The sequence below is a fragment of the Bubalus bubalis genome, chromosome 1, assembly GCF_019923935.1.
Source record: "Bubalus bubalis isolate 160015118507 breed Murrah chromosome 1, NDDB_SH_1, whole genome shotgun sequence".
Classification (NCBI taxonomy): Eukaryota; Metazoa; Chordata; class Mammalia; order Artiodactyla; family Bovidae; genus Bubalus; species Bubalus bubalis.
The window spans coordinates 137,448,579-137,469,718 of record NC_059157.1 but is presented as its reverse complement, the minus strand read 5'-3'; the positions used below and the strand labels follow the sequence as shown (position 1 = coordinate 137,469,718).

The following is a 21,140-nucleotide window of genomic DNA, read 5'->3' as shown; positions in this document are numbered from 1 at the left end:
GAAGTTGGCTTAAAACTCAACATTCAGAAAACTAAGATCATAGCTTTTGGTCCCATCACTTCATGGCAAATAGATGGGGAAACAATGGAAACAGTGAGAGACTTTACTTTTTTGGGCTTCAAAATCGCTGCAGATGGTGACTGCAGGCATGAAATTAAAAGACGCTTACTCCTTGGAAGAAAAGTTATGACCAACCTAGATAGCGTATTAAAAAGCAGAGACATTACTTTGACAACAAATGTCCATCTAGTCAAAGCTATGGTTCTTCCAGTGGTCATATATAGATGTGAGAGTTGGACTATAAAGAAAGCTGAACACTGAAGAATTGATGCTTTTGAACTGTGGTGTTGGAAGAGACTCTTGAGAGTCCCTTGTACTGCAAGGAGATCCAACCAGTCCATCCTAAAGGAAATCAGTCCTGAATATTCATTGGAAGGATTGATGCTGAAGCTGAAACTCCAATACTTTGGACACCTGATGCAAAGAACTGACTTATTTGAAAAGACCCTGATGCTAGGAAAGATTGAAGGCAGGAGGAGAAGGGGACGACAGAGGATGAGATGGTTGGATGGCATCACCAACTTGGACATGAGTTTGAGTAAACTCCGGGAGTTAGTCATGGACATGGAGGCCTGTTGTGCGGCAGTCCGTTGCAGTCCATGGGGTCGCAAAGGGTTTGACACACTGAGCAACTGAACTGAACTATATGATACATATTTTCTAACTGAATTTTAAGTGAACATAAACATTCTCTACCTGTGTTTTTTTCTGGGCTGCTTCCTTTCCCACCATCTATTAACATTTTTTTTTTTTTCCTAATAACACCCTTAAGGACCAAGTATGAGAAGAATCATTTCGAAAACAAAAAGCACAGTTTCTGGGTGCCTTGAATTACCAACCTAGACCTTGAATAGTCTTTCTGTATTATGATTTTAGGAAATAGAGATACAAATTTTAAAATAAAGCACTTCCAGTTGGTAGAAACCTGTTGATGCTTTTTGAAGAGTAAAGCTATTTAAAAAGTAAGCCAATAAGTGCCTTTGAAAAAAGTGAAAAATGGAGTGCTTAGTGGCCTCATGTAGATAAAAGCTTCTTCTGTCTGTTCCCAGAAATCCAAGAGCTGTAGTCAAAAAGTAGCAATTTAAGATCATTCACATTGGCTGAAAGGATAAAAAATTGCAGTGTATCTATCAAGCTAAGGAGCTCCTCCTGGCAGGCAGGTCTCAGAGCAGAGCTGCTGCTGCTGCTGCTGCTAAGTCGCTTCAGTCGTGTCCGACTCTGTGCGACCCCATAGATGGCAGCCCACCAGGCTCCTGCGTCCATGGGATTCTCCAGGCAAGAGTACTGGAGTGGGTTGCCATTCTACTATGTATTGACACATTAACTCTTGACATTCTCAAGCCCTTTTAGAATCATGCAAACTACACGTCGTAGGGCTTGAATCAAAGGGTTTGAATGCCTGAAAACAGGACAGCAGCAGGTTGAATGTGAACTGTAGTTTCCAAGTTCTAAGCACAGTTGTTCTGCAAGAGAAAAGAAAATTTAAAAATATTGCTTAGAAGAGACCATAAAGTGGAGATTGTGGTTTTTTTTTTTTTTTTTCCCTCAGAGCAATGGACATGGAAGCAATTCTCCCTTATTTAAAACCACAGTGCCCAGAAACATCAGTGTGAGCCAGGGCAATGCGGAGAGCAAGCCACAGAGATCTCTTAGGTCCTGGAGTCAGAGCAACCTCCTGAGGAATCTAAGGATCCAGGCAGAATCATTCAGATTTAATGCACATCTGGTGCTTGTAGTCATATTGGTGACAAAACAAGGATAAAGAAGCCCATTAGATCTCTGAAATTGCTAACATCATACCAGCTTTTGGGGACTTTCCGAGTCTGAATGTTGTAATGTTTGAAAAGAGTAGGTTTTGGAATTTGACAGTGAGCTGTGTTGCTCCACCTACTTGTACTTTAATAGCGGTGAGAAGTTGGGGAAATGACTTAATCCCTGAGTCATAGATGCTTGCTAAATTGCTTCAGTCATGTCCGACTCTGCAACCCCATGGACTGTAGCCTGCCAGGCTCCTCTGTCCATGGGATTCTCCTGGCCAGAATACTGGAGTGCGTTGCCATGCCCTCCTCCAGGGGATCTTCCTGACCCAGGGATTGAACCCACATCTTATGTCTCCTAAATTGGCAGGCAGGTTCTTTACCACTAGTATCACCTGGATACCTCATCTGTAAAATGGGAATAGTAATAGTACTCAACTTACAGGATTGTTTGATTAAATGACATCATATATGTTGTGTTAAGCTTATAGTAAATCCTTGCTTATTTTAAGGGCTCCATAAATCATATCTATTAGCATATGATTTTGGATACCATAAGATAGGTGTGTTATATATTAAAATCTAAGAATTAAAGATAAAAAAGAGACTCATAGATTTCTCTGACTAGATAGAGAAAGTTGCTTACCATATTGGAAATTGACAACTACAAAGAGAGAGAACTCAGAAAAAAATAAATGTAAACTCTTCAGCTAAAACTGACAGTTTTATAATTAACAAGTGAGATTAGGGGAAAGCTGACTGAGCCTAAGAAGACCCCACAGACCCTTTTGCATCGTGACTTAGGTGAAGCTCACACTTATATTAACGCTGACTTTCAGTGGCTTTCCTTACATGATGAGTTTTTATCCTCTCATTTATTTTATAGTTTGTGGTGTCCTTTCTCTCCTGTATGTGCATTTCTAGTGTAGGCCATGTGCATTACTCTGAAGGGGGACAGGATGTAAATTCTGCGCAAGTTAGTGGATACTTTATACATACTTTAGAATAAATGCAATGATGACCTGGAAGGGGAAACAAAGGACACTCTAGAATCTAGAAGGAATCAACATAAAAAACGACCAGGAAAGGAGTCATGACAGAAACAGGAATGATTTACACATCCCTAAAATAGTATTGTGATGCTAGAGGAAATTGAAACTCACATAATAATTTGGACACATAGTACTATCTAGAGTACCTACCTATTCAAGTGAGCCATAGAGTATACTTCATTATTTCAGCTCATTTAAATTGTCTTCTCTTTGCCAAGTTTTGTATTGAATTATATCATTCTGATATTGGAAAAACCTTACTTTAAATGCAGGAACTTGGGTGGGCCCAACAAACTATTCAGTTAGTGTGCATTACACATAAGTACCCAAAGGAAAGCCAGCCCACTCAGGGAACTGCCAGGTGGTCATACATATGCAAGTGATATAAAGTACACTTACACAAACCTGCTGGATTTCATCAAATAATTTTCCCTCAAATGGTTTTGACTGCATTTTGCAATTTATAGCTCATAAATTTGGCATCCTAGAAATATACCTTTTACATGTCATTTAGAGATCAAAGTACTCAGGCCTCGGAGTTAAGTTTTAGTCATATACCTCCAGCTTGATGATCTACTCTCCCTAAATTCAGTGTACAATTACCTGTTTCAGAGTAGGTTTGGCCTAATTGTATTTTCCCCCCTGAAAATAAAGCACAGATAATAATTTCCCCTTACTTTATAAAGTCTTTAAATTAGTGAAGCATGAACAACAAATAATTATTGTCATTATTTTATACAGTTATCATACAAAATTGCAATTAAATAAGGAATTCTTACTGCCTTTCCAGACACTGTAGCAATTGCCAGGTTCCATTTCACAAAACCAGATGGGAAAAAAAAATCTCATTATACTGAAAAAATTAAGTCAGGGAAGAGAGTCTTCTGTATTACTTTTTTTATAGTTTTATCTTCGGCCCTGCTCTCAAGTTGAGACCATTAAAGCTTTCAACAACAAAAATTTATTTCACAAATATAGGCTTTATTTGTACAAACTAGATTCATACTGAAAAATTTATGTCAAATGTTTTCAGCCTATAAGGAATATCCTTAAACTTAAATATAAAAATTCCTCTGGGCACTCCTAGTTCACTGGTGCAGCATCTAAAGTGATGCTGCATGGAGGTGCATAATGAATGCCTTTTGATGATGCACTGACATTTCTAAGAAATGCCTTTGCCTCGAATCAATCCACTCCAACCAGCAAATGATTTGACATTCAAAGCTTCAGGAAACACTATATGAATATATTTTCCCCCATTGTACAATAAAGATTCAATCATAGAGCTGTCATAGGAAATTGAGATTCTGCCTTATGTTTTCAAATTAATCTGCCAGCCTCATTTATTTATCTTACTTGTAAAATAACTTTTACAAGTAGAAAAGCCTTTAGATGCGTTTGTAATTCTAATAAGATCTATATGGTCTTTTATACTGTTACAGTTAAAATACTATCAGTATCATCATAGTCAATGGATCAAGTCAACCATCTAAGCAAACATGGTTTTCTACAAAAAAAATGCCTAATCCATGTTCATGATTAATTATCACTAATTCCTGAAATAGTTAAACCGAACTTTTAAGCATTAGGTAAAAGCTATTGTTTTTGTTTTTGTTTTTAATTGACTGTAAAGAAACTCAACTCTAATAGCATGATGCAGAATTGGCAGTTTCATGTCAAATGTAATGATAACTTCTGTGTATATATTAGCCCCACTTCTCTCATATCTATCTGAAGCATAGTTAATGACTAACAGATGCTTCCCATTCTCAAAAGTGCTTGAGTGCACTGCTCCATCTCATTATCTCCAGGTTCTTGTGATTGAAACTTAAGCCCTCTGGTCATAATTTAATTAAGTCTGTATTTTAAAGTTGTATGCTCCAAATATTTAATTTCTTAAACACTATAGATGTGGAGTGATGCTGTGTTAGTGGATCACTTACACCGTGTTAGACCTTGTTCTAAGCACCTTTAATAATTTATATCACTTGTAGTAATACAAGTAGTATTATAATACTCTTTGCATGTAGTAATACATGCAAATACAATGCTCTTAATATATCCATTTTACAAATATGGAGTTTAAGTATAAAGAAATTAAGTGATTGGTTTAAATTACATAGCAGAGCTAGGATGTGAACTAAGTAGTCTGACTATGGTGTTAATTTAGAGATTGATAAGGTCAGAGCATTCATGTAGTAAATTCCCTCATTGCGAATGCTGAGCAAGGAAGTAACAGTGCCATAATTTTATTTCTAAGTGACATCTGTAATATATAACTTATTAAAATGAAACTTTCATTTACTGTATATTTATTTTCTAAAGTATCTGCCAGCTGTTGTGCTATTAGATTTGAAAGACTATATTTTATATATTGAAATTTTAGCATATTTCTATATTCATTTTTACACATATATAATTTACTTAGTTTCAGCCAGTAAAAATGTGTGAAAGATAGCATTCAGAAGTATCAATTTATTTTAAACTACTCATATGCTTAGTAAGAATACAAATTCATTTTTATTGATCTAAGCTTGTCATAGTGTAGAAAAATATCTCTTAGTTCATCTTATATTTGTTTTCTTTCCCTTACAAAAGAATAAGTGTGTATAAAAGATAAATGTTTGAGTATATTGAATTTTAAAAACAATTTAGCCTGCGCTGTGGGCCTGGGTAGGAAGGGATTCCACCTAAACAAATAAGGTATTTGAAAATTGTGCCTTTAATAAAAATTAAGTTTTATAACAAAATAAAAAGAAGTAATATAATAAAGAATGTAAGGATGCAATAAATACTTCTATTTCAAGAAAGGTAACAAGTTTCTATGACTTGATATAGACTTTATTTTGGGGGCTCCAAAATCACTGCAGATGGTGACTGCAGGCATGAAATTAAAAGACGCTTACTCCTTGGAAGGAAAGTTATGACCAACCTAGATAGCATATTCAAAAGCAGAGACATTACTTTGCCAACAAAGGTCCGTCTAGTCAAGGCTATGGTTTTTCTAGTGGTCATGTATGGATGTGAGAGTTGGACTGAGAAGAAAGCTGAGCGCCAAAGAATTGATGCATTTGAACTGTGGTTTTGGAGAAGACTCTTGAGAGTCTCTTGGACTGCAAGGAGATCCAACCAGTCCATCCTAAGGGAGATCAGTCCTGGGCATTCTTTGGAAGGAATAAGGAATGATGCTAAAGCTGAAACTCCAATACTTTGGCCACCTCATACAAAGAGTTGACTCATTGGAAAAGACTCTGATGCTTGGAGGGATTGGGGGCAGGAGGAGAAGGGGACGACAGAGGATGAGATGGCTGGATGGCATCACCGACTTGATGGACGTGAGTTTGAGTGAACTCCAGGAGTTGGTGATGGACAGGGAGGCCTCGCGTGCTGTGATTCATGGGGTCGCAAAGAGTCAGACACGACTGAGCGACTGAACTGAACTAAGTACATTTCTTTTAGGGAAAAATTCATGTGGTAGTTTCTAAAGTCTGCCCCATGTATTTTTAAAAAATTTCTCATATATGGTAGCTGTAAACTAATATGACAGTATAAGTTAGAATGAATCAAGTACATCAGTTGTAGAAAATGTGTGAAGTTTGACCTAATTATGCAATCGTACCTAAGACATACTGATTTTGCTGAAGATTTCCTTTTACAATATAAAATTTCCATTGTATTTGGGAATTTGAAAGTTCTGGTGAAAAAAAAAAAGATATTTCCTTTGCTTGGTCTCATGGGTAATAGGTTTTTAAAGAAAGCTATGTTATTTGTGGGACAAATGAAATAATTCATCCTTATTTAAAATTGAATATATCATTTTATTCAGTTTAATTTTTGAGAAGTTCTTTTTAAATAGGGTAAGTGAAACAAAACTGTCAGGGCTGAGATTTATGCTTTTGTAAAAAGGTATAATATTTTCCTGTGTGTGTGTGTGTGTGTGTGTGTTAGTCATTCAGCTGTGTCCGACTCTTTGTGACGCCATGGAATGTAGCCCACCAGTCTCCTCTTTCCATGGAATTCTCCAGGCAAGAATACTGGAGTGGGTTGCCATTTCCTTCTCCAGGGGATTTTACTGACCCAGGGATCAAACCTGGGTCTCCTGCTTGGCAGACTGACTCTTTACCATCTGAGCCACCAGAGAAGCCCCATTTTTTCCTTAAGATAATTTTAAACAAATGAATTTCTAATGATCTATAATATAAATTTATCAAATAAGTTTTTCAATGCTTTATTATATGTGTTGAAAGTGAAAGTCGCTCAGTTGTGTCTGACTCTTTGAGACCCCCATGGACTATACAGTCCTTGGAATTCTCCAGGCCAGAATACTGTAGTGGATGGCCATTCTCTTCTCTAGGGTATCTTCCCAACCCAGGGATAGAACCCAGGCCTCCCGCATTGCAGGCAGATTCTTAACCAGTTGAGCCACCAGGGAAGCCCATTATATGTTATCACAATCTTATTTCTTTGAAAATTTTCCTAAAATTTAGGGTTTTGTTAGATCAAGTGGCTCAATCCATGCAGATACTGGTCTCCTGGAAGATAGAATTTAGTGTAAATTTATAAATTTGTAATGAGTCCAAAAGTGGTAGTAAGGGTGTCAGGGAGATATCCATCATGGTGAGGAGTTAATATCTGTATCTGCATAACATTCTAATTGATGGCTCTGTCTGATGTTTGAAAAGCGTTAAATTGCTGATGTACAGGTGATGGAATGCCTATTGTCAGGCTAGAAATGAAAACTCTTCCTCATCACTGCAGTTGGTTTGTAAATGATTTGTAGAGAAATGACTTTGAATGTTTGTATTAGAGGTCAGAATTAGAGATCTCACTTTTCTTGTAGTAACTTCTGTGTGCCAAAATCTTCCTTGAGCATAAACCACAGTCTACAATTCAGTATTTTTAAAGAAAACTATTAGAGACACTCTGATTCATTAAAATGGGAGGAAAAAAAATCTAGAAAACTATATTGAAACAGTGTCTAAATAAATCAATAATGCATAAATTGAACTGTTAAAGAAGTAAATAATCATATGTCAAGATAAGTCAAATAAGAAAAAAAAGTTGATAACTGCTAGAAATTGTAGTATTTTGCAGTGTACATTAAAAAATGGATTGTGGGGTTTTTAACACCACAGTTTATTAATCACTAACATTAATCTCATAGTTTTATAAAACCACAAATCACCTGAAATGTGTCCTGAAATGTCACTTTTCTCAGCCAAAAGAATGATTCAGCATTGGACATCAGCTTCCTCTTCTGTAATATGAAATAGGTTAGAATCATGGATTTTAAAGATACTTTATTTCTACTGCCTTCAGGTTTTTCCTGTTCTCTAGTAATGTCTCATGCTGTTTTTTTTTTTTTTTAACCAACTATAACCATCTCCTAACCTGTCAATAATTATCACTAACTCCATAATCATTCCATTTCTCTGCTTGTCTTGATGTGACCAAAGAATTCAAATAATGCATTTTGTTTTTTTGAATCATTGTGGAAACCAGGTCAAGCAGAAAAAGGGGAGAGGGAAGGAGGCAGAACAGAAGAGGGAGGGGAAAAAAAAGAGTCACTCCCGAGGCTGTTCTAATACATAGTACCAATTAAACACCTGTGTAACAGTTCATATGTCATGTGGCACTTTAAAAAAAAGACCCTAGTCTACACAGGGACTAACTGTAAAACAACGAGCATCATATTGCGTGTCAAGTGTGTGTGCGTGAGCATATTATGCAACCTCTTCCCTTTTCCACAATGCCATCAAGAATTATGTCTTGTCTTCTGTATTATCTAACTGATTTTATTTCTTTCAACAATCCTTGACTCTCCTCCCTCATCCAATATAAGAAATGGCCCTTCAAACCCATACAGCCTATATGACACAAATTCGTGCTTTACGTTCACTATCTCAGTTAATTCTATTGACAGTACTATGAGGTTTATGTTACCATCATGCCCGTTTCACAAATGAAGACCCTGAATTGCAGAGAAGGTAAGCCTTTTGGCCACGATTACCCTTTCTTAGCTTTTTCTCCAGCTCAGGCTCTTGTGCTCCCTCCTCTGTCATAGCACACCAGTCTGGGTTTATCAAGTGCTCCATGTACTATGCACTTGTGTTCATCTGTGTGTTTATATGTTTCACCCCTGCCTAGCTGCTCTCCTCTCACACCCCTTATCTGCTCTAGTTTAACTTCTCCCTTCGCTCCAGTAGTACTCCTCTCTTCTCTCCAGTTAGAAAGAACTTGAACAGAGAGTCATTTCCCACATTTCCTGCTAGAATCCATCACCACTGAGTCTCCCTTGCATTTTTGCATTTGTTATGTGACTGACTTGTTTGTTCAAAGGTCTGTTGTTCTTTTTGAATCATTCCCTACTTGAGGAATAGGGACCCATTCATCTTCGTTTTCACTGCCTATCCCAGTACCTGACATATATTAGATACTCATCTTTATTGAGTCAGCCTGTACAAGACTAAATCCTAGAAGATATGGTAGCAGATGAGAAATCTAATTGGAGTTAAACTTTTTATACTGTGAAGTTAATATTTAATGGTACTTCAACTGTCTTAAACATTCAGGATGTTTAATGTATATGGAAATCTGCCAGCCAGGATTGAAATTGTATATACCCATAATTCTGTACATAATGCCACTCTTTCATGAAGTCTTTGTACCTTTTTCATTAGAGTTCACTTGTTCACAACTGGCCCTAAGGCATTTGGGAAATCAGTTGTCGGCTGTGTTCTGTTTTTCACCCACCACAGTGGTGCACGTAGAAAAAATCATAAAACATAGTGAGAGACCTTAGAATCCAGCTGGGATGACAAATCTAATACACAGAAAATTTAAGTATAAATACTCTTAATCTGCAACCACAATACACCAGTGTATTACTGAATACAGACTGAAGACCACTTGTAGTTAATTAGCCCAGTTATCCTAATACCACTCTGCAGGATAGAGCAAACTGTCATCCAGAACTGTGTAGGGGAGAAAGGCCTCCATCTGCCACTCTGGAGCAAGGTTATGAAACTAAGCCCTCCTATCCTGGCAAAAGGTGTCCTTGTTTGGATAGATGCCATCCCAGACTTTATTTAAAGTTCAGCGAGCCAGGCCAATTCATGTCACTAATCCCAGGGAACATGTTAGCTTTCTATGGTAGTGTCAAGGTTTCCAATCATTTTGATAACTCATGAGTAGGCAAAACACAATATTTTACTTCTTGAATTTCTATAGAGGTGCTACTTCATTTTACTGTTTTCATTCTTACCCTGAACTTGCATTTTTAAAATGAGCTCTGGTAATGTAACTGATCCCAGGGTCTTCCCCCCACTCCCACCTCATCTTAACTTAAAAAGTCACAGCATTATTGCTTCTGTTCTCAGTTTTTCTTAAAAGTGACCTTGAAAAACAAGTTTAAACTTTTTCTTCATTGCATACATTATCTTTAATGCAGTTGTACATCTGGGTTTTATTCTGAGCTTCAGAGGAATTGTGTGTGTGTGTGTGTGTGTGTGTGTGTGTGTGTATTATGTTTTCTCATAGTTTTGCATCAAGTGCCTTCTATTTTTATTTATTGTCTTTTCTCCTATAGTAAACATCAATAGCACAGTAAAAGATTAAATTATTATTGAATGATTTTCTTTAGGGAGGCTTCCCCAGTGGTTCAGCAGTAACGAATCTGACTGCCAGTTCAGGAGATGCAAGAGATGCGGGTTTGATTCCTGGGTTGGGAAGATCCCCTGAAAGAGGAAATGACAACCCACTCCAATATTTTTGCCTGGAAAATCCCATGGACAGAGAAGCCTGGAGGGCTACAGTCCATGGGGTCCCAAAGAGTTGAACATGACTGAGCATGCATGCATACACTTATGCATACTACAGGAATGATGTATTTCCCCTACTCATAATCATTACAATTTTCTAAGCAGCTAATTTGGATTGGGAAGATTGCCCCAGAGGAAGGTATGACAACTCAATCCAGTATTCTTGCCTGGAGAATCCCATGGACAGAGGAGATTGGCAAGCTGTAGTCCATAAAGATCTCAAAGAGTTAGAACGTGATATGACTGAAGCTGAAGCGACTTAGAACGTGATATAGATTACTTGTTTTCACCTTGGAGGTTGTCTTTGTTGGTTTATTTTCAGAAAATATACTTCTCTTATTTTCACAGGTAAAAAGATGGCCTATCAGAAGGTCAATGCAGATCAAAGAGCTCCAGGACATTCACAGTACTTAGACAATGATGACCTCCAAGCCACTGCACTTGACTTAGAGTGGGACATGGAAAAGGAACTGGAGGAGCCTGGTTTTGACCAGTTCCAGCTAAATAGTGCTGAGAATCAGAACCTGGAAAATTCAGAGACTGCGGACCTCAATCTTGATCCCATTCAACCAGCAACTTCACCCAAAGGAAGGTTTCAGAGACTTCAAGAAGAATCTGACTATGTGACCCATTATACAAGATCTGCACCAAAGAGCAACCCCTGCAACTTTTGCCGCCTTTTAAAAATATTTTGCATGGCAATCATTTTATTTATTTCTGGAATCTTGATAGGCTATTACTCACATAAAAATTGCCCTTCAAATGCTACATCTTCAGGAACACTTGATCTTCATTTATACCAGGAGATTCTCAAGACAATCCAAGGAGAAGATATTAAGAAGTCTTTCAGGTAGGTGTGCAAAACATGGATGTTGGTGGGATGCATCTCCTGGGAAAGAGGTCTTACAGGGAATATCCTACTGGTGATGTTTCCATGGTTTAAAGTTAGTCTGGCAAGCTGAGAGACATAACTTACCAATAACCCCTTCACGGAGGGGGATGCATGGTTTCAGATTTATGATACTATAATACAAATTTATGATGTTGCTTTGATAATCAATGATAAGAACCATAACCACTGTAGAGACTAAAAGACTTGAGCCACTATATTTTCTCCCTCTTGGGAAATCCCAGGTAGGGCAAATTGGGATGCAAAGATTGCTGGATGTACATGTAATAAAAACTAGTGCATTAGCCATATGATTGAAATTTTTAATGACATCAGAATAAAATAAATGTGCTTTATGGACTGAAATAACTGTCAGGAGCTAAGGCAAGCACTGGTAGTATTTGGTCCACTGCATCACTGAGCTTCCCAATGAGTATTTTTATTGAAACACATTGGGTTCCACATATCAGGCAGTTGTAAAAGGTCATCTCTCTTTTAAGGTAAGTCTGCCTATGACCTCTTTAGCCAGAATGTGTTATTTATAAGTTAAATGATAAAATATTTGTATCAGGCTTTAATTCTGAGTTCTTGGGAAAAGCTCTACTCAAAATCATGTGACAAATGGGTAAGATAAATTTTATTGCTTATCCTATCGTTAACATATATGTTGAATTGTAAGGGGTTTCCTAGTTGAGATATTTAAAGAGGTGAGGAATTGGAAGGGAAGATTAATTATTAGCATTCACTTGGGTCTTCCATACTTGGTAATAAAGACTAAACCTAAGTGAAAAATATTTGTTGTGTGTAGATAGTTGAGAGAAAGGGATATTAGGTCATAAGGATATTCCTTTTGGGTTACGCCAACTGATTACCATCAATATGTTAGCACATATGCATTTCTAGGGATCTTCTAGGGAGCATGCCCACTGCAGATGCATCATTTAATCTATGTAGAGACATATCACACTGATGTTGGTGAAATATAATTCTGTCTGAACATCACACGACTCATGGTCATTTGTTTTCTGTGTCCCTCTATGTCTCTGTCAAATGAAGAAACTAACAACTTCCATGGTATTTCTCAATGTCAATTACTTATAGTGATTTGAGTGAAAGATACAACATTGTCTTATAATGAGTGATTGTGTCAATTAGGATCCAACCACAGCAGAAAACTCCCTGAATATTTAAATGAGAGGGCATTTAAAATAGGGAAATAATTTCAACAGAGCTGAAAAACTGAGAAGCCAATTTGGGGACACTGAGACAGCCAACAGATGAACAGCAGAATGGAGTCATTACTAAACCTAGGCTGGAGAAACGGTGAGTTGGGGAAACTCAGTGGAAGTTGGAACTTTCTGCATACACAAATGCGTTGGCGGGGGACATAACCTCACTCAGAGGCACCACTGAAAGCAGAGTGAAAAGTACCACGGCTTCGCTCTTCCTTCTGCCCTCCTCCCAGTTATCTGTTGGTTGGCTGAACCCAGCAGGAAGGCTGTTGATTCAGTTCAGTTCAGCCACTCAGTTGTGTCCGACTCTTTGTGACCCCATGGACTGCAGCACACCAGGCTTCCCTGTCCATCACCAACTTCTGGAGCTTGCTCAAACTCACGTCCTTTGAGTCGGTGATGCCATCCAACCATCTCATCCTCTGTCATCCCCAGTTCCTGCCTTCAATCGTTCCCAGCATCAGGGTCTTTGCCAATGAGTCAATTTTTCTCATCACGTGGCCAAAGCATTGGAGACCACAAAAATAAAGTCTGTCACTGTTTCCACTGTTTCCATTTCTATTTGCCTTGAAGTGATAGGACCAGATGCCATCATTTTAGTTTTCTGAATGTTGAGTTTTAAGCCAACTTTTTCACTCTCCTCTTTCACTTTAATCAAGAGGCTCTTTAGTTCCTTTCCACTTTCTCCCTCCCTGGAAATCGAAAGGTTAGGACGCTGTGCTTTTACTGCTGAAGAAGTGAAGTGAAGTGAAGTTGCTCAGTTGTGTCTGACTCTTTCCACTTTCTAATTATGGCTAATATTGTACCTTTTTTAATGAAAGGGAATTATTATTTCCCCTTCTTATAAGTGAAATATAGACAGAAAATTAGAAAAAAATAAAGTATGCACCCATAATCTTACCACTTTACTTCCATAATTTTATTCTTTCTATCTTACCCTATCAAGCAGCAAAATTGCATTATACCATGTATTTTTTTGACTTCTGCTTTTGAATTTTTTCCACTTACAGTATAGTGAGAACCATTTTCAAACCAATAAACACAGAATTGAGTCATGACATTAAAATTTTGCTGGTGTTCCCTTATGTAGAGGACATGAATTTATTGAGCCTGCTCTTTACAAATGTACATTTAGGTTGTACCTACACTTTCATACATAAGTGTGTGTATTTAATTATTCCCTTCTGATAAATTCCTGGAAGCAGATCACAGATTCAGAGAGTTTAAATTTGTTTGGTTGTTTGCTTTGTGTTACCAAATTGCCTTGTAGGACTGCCAACCTTCTAGGTCCTCGTTATTTTTTGTTTTGATAGGCCAAAAATAGTGTTGACAAACTTTTATATCTTAATTGACCACTTGTAGTTCTTTTTTGCATGTATGGACTACTTTTATAATTTAAAAGTTTATATTTACTGAATGTTGTAGTAGTGAAATAGTCTATTACTTCATATATGGTGTCTCATCTTTCTGAATTTCATTTAGTTGATGTATTTTATTTGTTAACAAACAAAAATGAAATAAACAATAAGAAAAATTCTTAGATTTTTAAAATATCTGCATTATTTGGACAGAGGCAATATTTTTCATTATTCTCTGGCTTATTACAAGTAATTAGCCAGGAGTTAAAAGTTATACTGTGAAATGATCTTTACAAACATTAAATAAAATACCATATTTTCTTAGCTGCTGAATAACTCTTTAGAAGTTTAGGACATGTATAAATTATCATCAGTTATTTCTCCTCTGACCCCACAGCTCGTGCCTAGCTCTCTCTCTCGATATATATATATATATATATATATATATATATATATATGTGTGTGTGTGTGTGTATATATATATATATGAATTTACTGTTATAATTTTAAAATGCCAGGTTTGAGGATGATGCTATAAGCAATTATTCTCTGGTCTCGATCTGCACTTTCCAGACATCTTCCTGCTCTTCCTCTGTCTTGAATTATATTTTAGCCTGTTTGTGTGTGTGTGTGTGTGTGTTTCTATCCAATTTTAGTATTAGAGGGAATGAGAGCAGGAAGGTTGGGAAATATGAAGAAGGCAGTAAAGCAAATGGCATTTGAATTGGAGAAAAACATGTAAATGTATTTAAGCAGTGCACATAATTCAATTTATGCAAATGACAGCAGAATGAATTTAACAGTAATAGAGTGATGGTTCCTAAAGAAAGCAATTAGCTATTCTATCACTGATCTCTCCAGATAGCGAGTGCATATTGTCTCAAATTTAATCACAAAAGGAATACAAAGGATAAGATTTATTTAATTATCCATAATATTTTATTACTCTGGACTTTAGATAAAGCAACTGCTTCACTCAGTTTCTCAGTGTTATGTAGAGTGACATTAATTCCCTTAACTTACTGGCTCAACTCACAGGTGAAAGCTCATGCCTTTCACAATCCTTAGGCCTTTGGCAGGAGCAAGAGCGGCACCCACCAAGAGGATGAATGAGGATTATTGACAGAGGGTCTTTGAAGCAAAGGCCACCTTCTTAATCCTAGGCAACTTTTGAGGGTGTTCATGTGCCCCAGTGAAAGCCTGAGTACTAACCACTGGACTTCCAGGGAATCCCTATAATCCCCTTTTTTGATCTCCCACCAGTTGAGTTCTTTCTCTCTTTCCCTGCAACAATCAGTACTTTATTTTCTCTCTTTATGTTGACATAAACCACCTTCTATCTTGCAGGAGAGAAAGAACTATGAGTATGGCCCAGTCCTTGGGTCATAGTACATGGTCACTCAGTAAATCTTTATTGCAGGAGACAATGTACCCAAAATATAGACCTTCTTATAAAGCCTTCACTTATATGTGTATGATCATTTTTTAAAATAAAATAACATATACTTTTGGCTCTTTATGTATATTACTGAAATTCAAAATTATGTATATGTGTGTATATATATATAAAATCTTTGACTTTTTAATGTATATACATTCTTATACATATGCTAAAAAGTTGATTTTAAGGGTAGCAGATTTTCTTTTCTCTAATGAAAACATGTGCTGTGTGTCTGCTGTATTCCAAGCAGTCTGCCAATCACTCGACAGTTTTTAATGATATTCTGTTCAATCTAGAGAGCATTTCCTTTTAATAAAGAAGAAATGCAAGTAAACATTGCACAGAAAGATATTTCTATGATCACAGGTTTGGTGGAGGTGCAAAGTAGATTCCCTCACAGATCTTCTCATGCTCTGCCAGTGTCAGGATGGGTTGTTTCAGGCTAGGGCCAGTTCAGCTGGAAGTCATGCTTTCTTCCTTTTTAATGTTGAAGTAGAATCAAAGGATTCTCCCTCTACCCTCTCTCCTTCTCTCAGTCCCATCCCTTATCTCTTGCCCTCTTCCTGCTCCCTACACACTCCACACTCAATTATTTTATATTCGAAGTTACATACTACAATTAGGTTACTTACTTTCCTAGTAAGCAAATTTTCTTTATCTTTTTCACTAAATCTGTCTCTGATATGAAACACCAGGAATGAATTAGATTGTTAAGGATCAAGATAAAGGAACTCTTAGTTTTTCAAATTTGATTTTTTCTTAATGGGAGGAATGTATTTTACATAAAGATAGGACTCTTTTTCAGTGACGGTCAGTGAAATATTTTTGTCATATATACCAAGATCATCTGTGCTTACTGGCTGCCTATCCTGAAAATTGCTCAACCTTAAGGCTTATCACATTTTTTCTTATATCTTTCCTACATTGACTATAATAGGCTTTTTCATCCATTCACTTCTTGATCTTATTCATTCCAAAAAAAAGAACAAGATCAGTCAGATATAGTGCAAGGGAAAAATAAACCTTTTCCTCTGAGGATAAAGTATGTCAGTTTCCTGTGGATTCACTTGACTTCCTGACACTCTTGCAATAGAAAAGTTGGTAATGATCACATTCAATGGAGTGAAGTATAGTTAAACACGGAAAGGTTGGGAACCGATTACACATTTCTTTCTTTCATGTCCCTTTTTAATGTCAATAAAACAAGATTCAAATAACCTACATGGATGGCCCTTTGAAATTTGCAATTTGAAAATCTCAATCCATGTTTTAGAAATTAGGCAATATATTTGACAATTGCAGCTACAAACATTAATCCCATAATCTCTTCAGTGTAATTTATAGGAGAAATTTAAAGTAGATAATTTAAAAGACATAATTTTGTCAACTGGTTCCAAATTGAGAAAGGAGTACATCAAGGCTGTATTTGTTGCCCTGCTTATTTAACTTATATGCAGAGTACATACTGCAAAACGCCGGGTTGGATAAAGCAAAAGCTGGAATTGAGATTGCCAGGAGAAATATCAATAACCTCAGATATGCAGATGATACCACCCTATGGCAGAAGAACTAAGAGCTTCTTGATGAAAGTGAAAGAGCAGAGTGAAAAAGTTGGCTTAAAATTCAATGTTCAGAAAACTAAGTTCATGACTTCTGCTCCCATCACTTAATGGCAAATAGATGGGGAAACAATGGAAACAGTGACAGACCTATTTTGGGGGGCTCCACAATCACTGAAGATGGTGACTGCAGCCATGAATTAAAGATGCTTGCTCCTTGGAAGAAAAGATATGACAAACAAAGGTCCGTCTAGTCAAGGCTATGGTTTTTCCAGTGGTCGTGTATGGATGTGAGAGTTGGACTATAAAGAAAGCTGAGCACTAAAGAATTAATGCTTTTGAACTGTGGTGTTGGAGAAGACTCTTGAGAGTCCCTTGGACTGCAAGGAGCTCCAACCAGTCCATCTTAAAGGAGATCAGTCCTGGGTGTTCATTGGAAGGACTGATGTTGAAGCTGAAACTCCAATACTTTGGTCACCCGATGTGAAGAGCTGACTCACTTGAAAAGACCTTGATGCTGGGAAAGATTGAGTGCAGGAGGAGAAGGGGATGACAGAGGATGAGATGGTTGGATGGCATCACCGACTCGATGGACGTGGGTTTGGGTGGACTCCAGGAGTTGATGATGGACAGGGAGGCCTGGTGTGCTGTGATTCATGGGTTGTAGAGTCAGACATGACTGAGTGACTGAACTGAACTGAACTAAGACGGCATATTAAAAAGCAGAGAGATTGCTTTGCCAGTAAAGGTCCGTCTAGTCAAAGCTTTGTTTTTTCCAGTAATGTATGGATGTGAGAATTGGACTATAAAGGAAGCTGAGCACTGGAGAATCGATGCTTTTGAACTGTTGTGTTGAAGAAGACTATTGAGAGTTCCTTGGACTTCAAGGAGATCCAACCAGCTCATCCTGAAGGAGATCCGTTCTGGGTGCTCATTGGAAGGACTGATGTTTAAGCTGAAGCTCCAATACTTTGGCCACCTGATGTGAAGAACTGACTCATTGGAAAAGACCTTGATGCCTGGAAAGATTGAAGGCAGGAAGAGAAGGGGATGACAGAGGATGAGATGGTTGGATGGCATCACTGACATGATGGACATGAGTCTGAGTAAGCTTGAGTAGTTGGTGATGGACAGGGAAGCCTGGTGTGCTGCTGTCCTTTGGGGTCACAAAGAGTTGGACATGATTGAGCAACTGAAGTGAATCGAATTTTGTAAACATTGCATATTTTATTGCAGTCACCTAATTTTTTTTAAATGGATATTTCTAGCTAATGGGAGAGAAAGTAAAGTTGGTTGGTAATGCAGATATTTAAAAATGGATGATGAAAGCTTCCTCTCCACTGCCCCTATCTTGGGAAACTAACAAAATGGATAGGTGAATTTCTTTCCCAAATGTTAGATGTTTATATAACTACAGTTTGATGGTTATTTTTATATATCAACTTGGCTAGGCCACAGTGCACAGATGTTTGATCAAACATTATTTTAGATATTTCTGTGACAGTGTTTTGTTTTGTTTTAAATGAGATTAACATCTAAATCAGTAGACTTTGAGTAAAGCAGATTATCTTTAATAATGTGGATGGGTTTCAACCAATCAGTTGAAGGCCTTAATAGAAAAACACTGACCTCTTTGGAAGAAGAGGGAGTTCTACCATCATACTGACTACCTTTGAACTTGAACTGCAACGCTTCTCTGAATCTCCAGCCTAGTGGTCTACTCTATAAATTTTGAGCTTGCCAAGCTTCCACAATTGCATAAGCTGACTCCTTAAAATAGATATCTCCCTCCTTCCCTCCCTCCCCCTCCCTTTCCCTGTCTCTCTCTCTCTCTCTCTCTATATATATATATATGTGTGTGTGTATGTATATATATACACACATACATACATACATCCTTGTCCTCTTTCTCTGGAGAACCCTAACTAGTAATACATGCAGATTTAGGAAACTTAAATAAACCAATGCAATTTGGCTGGGTATTTTCACTCTAGAATAATTTAGTCAGTCTTTAGGATTAAACTGAATAATATGGAAAATTGAATTTTTAAAAGCCCATGATCATCACTATACTTATTTTATTAATCTTAGATCTTATTTTTAATAATGTAATAATAAATTTATAGGATAGAATTTGAAATTACATTCTAAGTGTCTACCAAGTATTTAAAATATTTAAAAAATGCTTTATTTTCTCAACTTATTAACTTTGGTGGTATGAAAATGTAGTCAACTCCCAAAGCAAAAATGCATCTTCCAAATTTTACAAAGAGTCATTCTTATCTGGAAAAAATGTCATTGAAGTTCCCTTCCCTTTCATTATAACTGGAGCAAATATATTAAATTTTATATGCCTGATTTGGGAAATCAGTTTCTGTCTTCAATAACTGATTGTGTGTTATAGCTGGGTCCTTTACAAATGAAGTGCACTTCTATTGCTTAAAAATTGCTTTCCTGTGCAACATGATGTAGTGATGAATTAAATCCAAATGAGTCTTATATTCGTAGTGTCATAATATATAACTCGTCCCCTGTGGAACTTTTTTTTTTTATCTCACACAAGGCAAGCTAATGTCTTCCTCTCATGACTCACTTCTCAGAAGGGTGTGCAGCTTTCAGTATTAGAAATAAGGAAAACTATAATTTGAGATCAAATTACCTTTTTATAAACTCTTTAAATCACAGAGAACATGTTATCATGTCCCCAAATATGCAAATCAAACTCTAATAGAACAAGAAACAAAAGAAGTCATTCCAATTCTGTGGAGTACATTTCTATCTGTGAGAGAAAAAATGAAACTGCACATTTTTCTCTGAAGAGAAATGTGTGCAGGTGGCTTTTACCTTCAATAAAAATAAAATCAGTGTGGGTGTTTTCTATTTCTTCACTCAAGTTTCATCATATTAACTCTATTCTGTAGGGAACAATTTGTAAGATCAGCTTGTACCAATATTGTAGTTCAAGCTGCTACATATTTTTTAAAGTTCTAATTTATTAGCCTGATAATTTTTGTAGTTTGATGAAACATCAGAAATTATCTTATAGCTGCTTTCAGTGTGTCTGTGTGGCAGAATGTAACTGGTTATTTCAGAATACTTTTGCTATTCACATGAGCAAAACACAATGGAAGAAAAATGTTTGTTTCAGCCCAGAGGGGCAGCCAAGATATTAATAAACTGTATCAGATTTTCGTAGGCTGCTACTCCTTGTGACCTCCTTTGGGTTTTTCTCTTGGCCAAACCCTTACACATTTTTTTCTGCATCTTGCTCTTGTGAGCCGTAGCTGGGTGTGAGTCACTTGCTGCTGGCATGCCACATAATAGAGATCTGAGCCTTCCTTCTGCCATTCTTATTTAGAGAAACTAAATTCCCATTCAATCTGTTTGTCCTGGTTCAAATTTTAAAATTCTGTTTCAAAGACTTTAAATTATACACAAAGGTAAGCATATGATCTATATATATAGAAAAGTGCTAACGAGTTAGAAGCATTGTCAAAGCTATACACTGTTATAGGGAAAGGAGACACTTCGCCTTTCTAATTTAAGGGTTTGTATTGTTCTAATAAAATTTATATTCCATTAAAAAATTACACCTGATGGGCTACCATCAAAATCTTATTCAAGGTGCCTTTTAACATCACTGCATTTCTTTATGCATGTATTTATTTAATAACTATTTCTTATGGGCCTACTGTGTGCTGGGTTAGCACCAAAATGATGAACAAGACTACAGGATATCTGCATTTATGGTGTTTATATTCCCACTGGCCAGAGGGAACCAGTGGGAACATAGTTGTTCAGTCAGCTAAGCATAATGACACAAAATGATACATTGTAGTCAGTAGAAAGGAAAGGAGGGAGAGATTGACTAATTTGCAAAGGTGTCTAGGGGTTAATTTTGAATGAAGTGGTCCATTCAGTTTCAAGTGGACACTTGCTGTGTTCCTGGAGGGTGGGCCAGGCCAGTTCCTC

General features: G+C 37.0%; 1 protein-coding gene across 6 annotated transcripts in view; it reads left to right on the top strand.

Annotated features, from left to right (window-relative positions):
• The window catches only part of NAALADL2 (N-acetylated alpha-linked acidic dipeptidase like 2), a 1,624,416-nt gene that overhangs the window by 741,394 nt on the left and 861,882 nt on the right, over window positions 1-21,140 (top strand). For all 6 annotated transcript variants that reach the window (XM_044938294.2, XM_044938269.2, XM_025283251.3 and 3 more), the window contains one exon: window positions 11,038-11,539. In XM_044938294.2, the coding sequence (XP_044794229.1) occupies window positions 11,046-11,539 (494 nt within the window). In that variant the 5' untranslated portion in view covers window positions 11,038-11,045. The remainder of the gene's footprint in view (window positions 1-11,037; window positions 11,540-21,140) is intronic.